At 35.5% G+C, this 7,289-nt stretch overlaps 1 protein-coding gene across 1 annotated transcript in view; it reads right to left on the bottom strand.

The window, feature by feature from the left end:
- Nucleotides 1-1,965: 1,965 nt before the first annotated feature.
- LOC107692643 (mitotic spindle assembly checkpoint protein MAD1-like) overlaps nt 1,966-7,289 on the bottom strand; it is a 38,280-nt gene continuing 32,956 nt past the window's right edge. The window contains exons 7-8 of the mRNA XM_016491803.1: nt 5,657-5,861; nt 1,966-2,207 (exon numbers count right to left, since the gene is read on the bottom strand). Of these exons, the coding sequence (XP_016347289.1) occupies nt 1,981-2,207; nt 5,657-5,861 (432 nt within the window). The 3' untranslated portion in view covers nt 1,966-1,980. The remainder of the gene's footprint in view (nt 2,208-5,656; nt 5,862-7,289) is intronic.

Here is a 7,289-nt window from a genome sequence, read left to right as displayed (position 1 = left end):
TGAGTTTAAAGGGAAAGAGAACAACACAAAACAGACAAGATCAGTAATAAAGCTGAAGATGTCAAAAGCTCAAATTACGATAAATTCTTTTAATTTATTTCAAAGCCAGAGTATTTCTTATTATTTCTTAAAGAGGCTGTTTGATTTAGTTTACCCATGAATGTTAATTAATGCATTAAAGACACAATATGTAAACCCCTCGATTTCCGGTTTTGTTTTGTAGAAAACATGGAAACACCAAAGACGCTTTAATATGTTGTGCGCTTTAATAGACCGGTGACGACTGCACAGTGTAGCATAATAACAGAACTTTCAAATGTATCTAGTATGATAAAACAGTGCTGCTTTTTTCCCCCCCCACATACGAGCGACCGGAAGGAGTGGAAGCGGTCGACTGTGGCATAATAAAAGCTCCGCTGCTTTCGAGCCGTGCGTCACGTTCATTCAGCGGCCTCGTTTCGCTTCGACGGCTTTCAGCCTCACCCTGCTTCATTCTACTACGTTAATAAATCATTGCTCATCCATGAACATGATTTCTGCCCGAGTCCCGTCGGATTGCATCGGCTGTGGGGTGAAGATGACAACTCCCATGATTCCACACTCAGTCACGGCGTCATCAAACTACGCCTTTGTCTCTTTGTTTGTTTTGAATACGTGCCCTCCAGCAGCGAAAATTACATATTGTGCCTTTAACTATCAAACATGTACTAACATGTAGTTAAAGCTGCCGTTTTTCAGTTGTGAATCCATTTGACTCCAGTTGTTGTTAAGGATAGCTCTTCATTAATTCATGATTAGTTAACACCTTTACTAATTATTAGTATTTGATGAATAAAGTATTAATTTATTGTAAAGCGTTACCATTACTCCTTTAAGCAAGTTAAAAAATGGAATGTAGTCTAGAATTTTGAAGTAAACATTGCCTCAAGATTTAAGAAATCACTGAAGCAAACAGTCAGTAATATAAAAATAAAAAAGCAATTTAGACATGCAACAGTAAACACAAGTGCACTATAAAGTAAAACAAATGCACAAGGGTGGATTTCAAAGCATTATGAAAACATTCATTTGATTTACACTCATATACTGTGCAATCTGTCTGCAAGTTCAAGTGTTACCTGAACTGGGCTCATCAATAAATATTCAAAACACTCCAATCTTACTTAATCAACTGAAAGTATACAGTGAAGTCACATCTCAGGGGCTGACACTCAACTAGCGTACTTGTTACCAGAAGAAGTGTACTCGCAGCAATTTCCTTGATTAAGAGTTATTCTAGGTCACTGTTTTTCTCTACTTCCTGCTGTTAAAGTAAAAACACCAATTTCCTATATTCTTGGTACGCCTTCATCTGCACCCACCTCAGCAAATGCAGTCAACTGACTGAAGAGGATATGACCTCCTGTGGAGACTCAGATGCACCTGAGGCTGGAGGAGCTGCTGAGCTGGTTCAGATGAGGTTAAACACAACAGCAGTTCTTCAGATGCCTGACCTCGGCCTTGGGTTTTAAAGTCCCTCTTTCAATTTTCACGCTTCTCAGAATTGTGAGTCGAACAACAAACCGCCAACTGTGGGTACGAAGCTTCAGGCTCTAACTAACATGTCTTTCTTTTCTGAAAACCCCTATAGTTTTGCCAAGGCAGCCCCTTCAAAGTTATTCAAAAGCTCATTGATGTTAATGTCATTGTTTTATAATTGAACAAAAACTCAGCATAAAGCCTTTTGTTTGCTGGTATGTTTTATCTGTAACATCTGCTCGGCTTAGACAGAACCCCTAAAATAATCAAGTTACCATAAAATCAACATTCAAACTAACTGCAAAACTACAACAGAGATTCAATAAAGTTTAAGTGTACTTTCCTAGTTTCCTTCTGTACTATCTACTTTTCTTCTAGTTTGTAAGTACATATCCCTTGCACTTCATGACAATGTGTCCAAATGTAAACACATTTCTGTATGGGAAATACAGACTGCATGGGTCATGTAGTAACAAATACGTTTGCATATGAATTTACCTTGAACAGTAATGAATCCTCCATATGCTCGGCGTACACAGAAGTGAGCCGGTACTGGTTCTCCACGGTGATGTCGATCTGGTACCCGGTGAGAACGTAACACGCAGTACGGAACTCTTGAATCTTCTTCTGGAACACTTCCTTCAAGCGCTGGTTCTTCAGTTCTGCACTTTCCATCTGCTTGCGCAAGTCTGAAGAACATGTAAATTGTATTTAGTCATAACCATAACAACATTCAAATAATATATACAATATGGTCTGAACAAGTAATTTCAAACATGCAATTTCAAAATTAAACTGAAAATATTGACGTCAGACAATATGTGCTAATGTCTGAATATAAGATTTTTTTTTAATTGAAAGAACAGCCCAGCAGTCCAACTTCAACTAAAAGAGTGAATTCTATCATAATTTATTCACCATTTGTGCACTAAATTCTATGCCTTTTAATATCAGCTTTGGGCTACAGACCAAAATTTAAGTCGCTTTTAAATGATAATCTTTCTCTCCAGTGAGCTGAACTCAAAGTTGATTAGTTTACTTCATGAATAAATGATTGAGACTGTTTTTCTTAAATGGCACAATTAAATCTTTGAAAAGACTGAACTCCAGAAGAAAGATTTGTTCATTACTCAGACATTGTTACTGTTCTCAACAACCAAAAAGCTGGTCTCTAGCAATTGCATGAAAAAATTGTGACTCGGGGAAGGTTTGTAATGACATGAAAGTGAGTAAATGGTGATTTCTGAGTAATACAACCAGACAACAATATTGTTTTAGACAAAATATGAAAAGGGACCAAAAGCAAAATGTAAAAAAAAAAAAAAAAATCATAAAATCTTTCTAAAATTCACATATCAAAAGGTGAATCTCATGGCAAAGTTGTTGGAACACTTTTAGCTCCAACTTTTAGTTTCATACATCCGGAGATTTTTGCTATTTACCACAATATATCAACTTCTAATCAAAATTCACTTCCAATCTACCAAAATAATGACTGTAATAGTTGATTCTGACAAATCAAATTAGTCAAGTTAAAAAAAAAGGCACCAATCCCATCAAGGTCTTATCTCAGTATTCATTTGAATATTTAATTAGAGAACAACACAAAATCGACAATTTAAATGAGCCGAAATGCCACCTGTGTCTTATAGCTTCAATATAAAGCTTCTGTATGTACAACAGCAGTTTGAATTCTCTTATGGGGCTTCATGAAAATTTGATTACGAACAATAAAAGTTCCACAGGAAAAGAGATAAGTGTTCTGCTACTGTCTACTGTAATTGCACACTAGAACAGTGCAGTTAAACCGCAAAAGTTTCAGTCATCACAACTGAATGCACTGATGTGCTGCACACTAGAAGAGTCGGCCTTTTGTTCGGTTGTCCTTTTCCTTTAACCATTCATCAGGATCACTTTTAATTATATATCATGTTAATGTCTCTTCTTTTTTGTCTCCGCTGGAAGCTTTCTGAAAACACTTTGTTCGTTTTCCGTACAGAGAGTAGGATAGAAATTACATACTGAACTCTCAACACAATCACCTTTAAAATGAGCTGCAATTAAAAAGTGCTGTATGTGGCCCTCATCTACATCAGTACACTTACAATTACCATGTCATGAACTTTACTGAAGCTGCATGAAAGTTGCATGGACTGTGTTGAGATATGATGCCCTGTCAGGAGGGGAGTAGTTTTTCCTGAGGAGGTTAGGTTCATTTGTGCTTTCCAGACTTACTTTATGATTTTAATCTCTTCTGAATTGAATAGTGTTTTTCCTCATATAACCTTGGTAAAAATGATGGAGTAAATTTTCTACCTTTTTTTTTTATCTAACCCAGGGGAATAATTAAGAAATCTACTTTCGTATAGATAGGGATATTTATAACAGGACGTTTGGCAACCACACAAAGTTACCAAATTGTCTTTATTCTACACAAAATATTTATTATTCTATTGTCCTATATTTCTTCAAAATAAATGTGTAATGTAAAGACACTCGCACATCTTTAAGTGTGGCTTAAGTGTCAAAATTCTTTCTGGGGCCACTGTTTATACTCTGCTTGCAATATTAGAGATGGCATAACCAATCCTGTTACCTAAAGCTAGTACACAAAAGGGAAATATCGATACACAATCTTCTCAGTGTTCGTAATGAGCACACATTTAAACACACAAACACTCTTATGCTCTGAGCATGTATTAAAAAACAGGCCCTAAGTTGAATTTCAGTAACGGTAAATATTACACACTTTGTAAGTAATTTATGAACCGTTAAATATGCCATACAAAAAATTTAGTTTAGTTTATTTCCAGTTTCCATTACTTGAATAGTTTCTAATCTCTGTAAATAATTGATCAATAAATAAATTAAAAGAAAATTTCCTCTATAAAAGAGTTTGAGATTGTTAGAACACAAACCCAAAAAGCTGTTTATGTACTTGAGAGAACTTGTTCTTATCATTTGTAAAGACAACAAAGCCACAAAAATCACATTTATTCACTGATTTTGAACTAGATTTGTGAAAACACATGAGCTTGTAATCAAACACTTGAGATGGGAGAAAAACAAGGTCATAAAATGAGGGACGAACAGTGAATAGCAAAAAAAGATAAAGAAAAAAAGCAGCAGCGGCCAATTTAAAAGCAGACCTCAGGGTGTTTGTTTACTCATGGGTCTGAGTCCTAATTAGACTCGTGCCTCCTTCAGAACTCATTCAAACTGATGGCCAAACGAAAATAAAAATGAGAGAGAGTGTGAGAGTGAGAGTGAGAGAGAGAGAGAGAGAGAGAATTAAGTAAATAAATGAGTCCCAAAGAAATATGGATCGTCAGCACACTACACTAGAGTCCAATTAAACATTTAGCCCTGGCTATATATATATAAATAAAATGTCTAAATCACCATGTTGAATTAGGAAGAACCTTTTTCCCACAATCCTTGTGTTGTCATATCCAACTCCACAGGTGGAAATCCATTTGCTATCAATCCGGTCAAATGGTCAAGCTATATCAACTTGTCCAAAATACAAATTTGTCAAATTTGTATTTAAAGGAATAGTTCACCCAAAAATGAACATTTTGTCATCAATTACTCACCCTCATGTTGTTCCAAACTTGTATAAGTGTCTTTCTTATGTTGAACACAAAAGATGATATTTTGAAGGCTGCTGATAATCAAACAGTTGTTGGTCCCCATTGACTTCCATTGTATTTCTTTCCCTTCAATGGAAGTTAATGGGGACCAACTGTTTGGTTTTTCAAAATTCTTAAAAATATCTTCTTTTGGAACAACCTCAGGATGAGTAAATTTGGACAGAATTTTCATTTGTGGGTGAACTATCCCTTTAAGGTGCTACATGTACTTTGGTATTTGTGCATTTCCTTCCTAAAATGTACTTTTTGATCTGCTACTTACACATAATTGAGACCATAAAATGCTTGCTTTCACCCACTGAAAATCATGAAATATTTTTTCATTCTTTTGTCATCCCTGAGAATAAAAAGCGGGGACTGTTTATAACTTCTGGTGATGAACTGGACATGTCAACAATGCCATTAAATAACGATAAAGGGACTGTGTCTCTACCTGACCATTAAAACATCCTATTTCACAAACACTTGTGTAAAAAGGTATTTACCCAGTATTTCCTGTGAAGGTGGAATGATGAGAGTAGTGTCGTCTGTCGTCATGCCACCACCCGCCTCAATTTTCCGGAGTCGGTCCCTCAAGCGTTGACACTCGACCCTCAGCTGTTCCACCTCTTCAGTGCGCTGCTGCTTTGCGATGCTAGTGGGGTTCATTTGCAGGTGGATCACCTTTGTCGTGACAGGATCATAGCCTCCCTAATACATGGAAAAGTTAAGAGAGTCCAAAAAAACGTATAAATTTCATTAAAATAAGGAACGAGTTTGCGAGTATAAAAACATTTTTAAAGTCTTTTGATTTGATTCTTCCAAAGAAAAGAGTGCAGACAATATGCCTAAACGCAAAGATATTACCATTTCTTTTAATTGTTTTGGCATGTGAAACCATTGTAATTGTTGACTGATGTAGACTTTGATCAATGAAATCAACACTGAAAAATAAATAAATAAAAAAGGAAAATGAAACTGAAAAGACAAAACAAAAGTAGTCTGTAAACCATGCTTTTTTCTAAAATCCGATCTGAAAATCAGTGCCTTTGAATTGTATTTTGCTTACATAAGTACACAAATTCAAATAAAAAAATATACTCAAAATTATGACAATGAAAATGTCAACTCCAAAAAGACGACAAAACACTTGTTAGAACTTAAGAACAAAAAGATGCTAAGAGAGTCAGAAAATTAAGTACAAATTTTATTAAAACAAGAATGTAGTAGTTGGCATTTTTTGAAAACGTTTGTAATTTTTTTATTTAATTCTTCCAAAGAAGAAAAGAGTGCAGACAATACACATCAACGTGAAACTAATTACCACTCCTTTCGATAATTATGGCATGTTAAACTATTATAGTTGTTGATGAATTACTTAAATCAACATTAAAATAAAAGTGAATAAGACAAAATGAAAGTTGTCTGGAAGCATAGCATGCGGTTTTCTACAATCCTTAAAACACATCCGATCTCAAAATATTTATTTCCAAAAAAATCTGGAAATAAATAAGTTCAAGTGAGAGACATTACTAAGGTGGGTCCAACAGCTCATTTGTTAAAAATGAGCTTCATGAAAGCTAACCAGTTAACCTGAGGGGTTAAAATCAAGTCCAATTTCACCGTAAAAATACATTTATCCGAATTACCCTCCAAACAAAAGGACCAAAGAAGTGATAGTTCATCCCTGTCTGAAACGAAAGGCTTTATCTTCTGGAACGATTCTTCATTTGGGTGTAAAACTTCAGGGGTTTAAAAGCCATTACTGAACCTTCTGGTGAATTAAGGGCCCCATCAAAGAATAATGCCTCGATCTGAACATCTCATTACTGAGCAAATTACATCACCCTGAGCTGAAGACAGAGAGGCAGAGAAGAGGAATAGAGACTGAGGGTTAAGGAGCAGATGACATAACTGCAGAACAGAAGGCAATGAAAGAACAGAAACAACTAGAATTACTAAAAATGAAAGATTAAACTTTTGTTAAAGTGTTACACAATAAGTTGGGGAAGAAGGATAACACGAACAAACTCAGACATGCCACAATGATCTATACCAGGGTTCCTCAATTAGTTTTTGCCGAGGGCCAAATTCTGCCAACAATACCAAGCCAAGGCCCACTGACCTATATATATATAT

This window comes from Sinocyclocheilus anshuiensis, unplaced genomic scaffold (genome assembly GCF_001515605.1).
Source record: "Sinocyclocheilus anshuiensis isolate Anshui unplaced genomic scaffold, SAMN03320099.WGS_v1.1 scaffold50, whole genome shotgun sequence".
NCBI lineage: Eukaryota > Metazoa > Chordata > Actinopteri > Cypriniformes > Cyprinidae > Sinocyclocheilus > Sinocyclocheilus anshuiensis.
The sequence above is the reverse complement of the archived record's forward strand: the minus strand, read 5'-3'. Positions and strand labels throughout refer to the sequence as shown.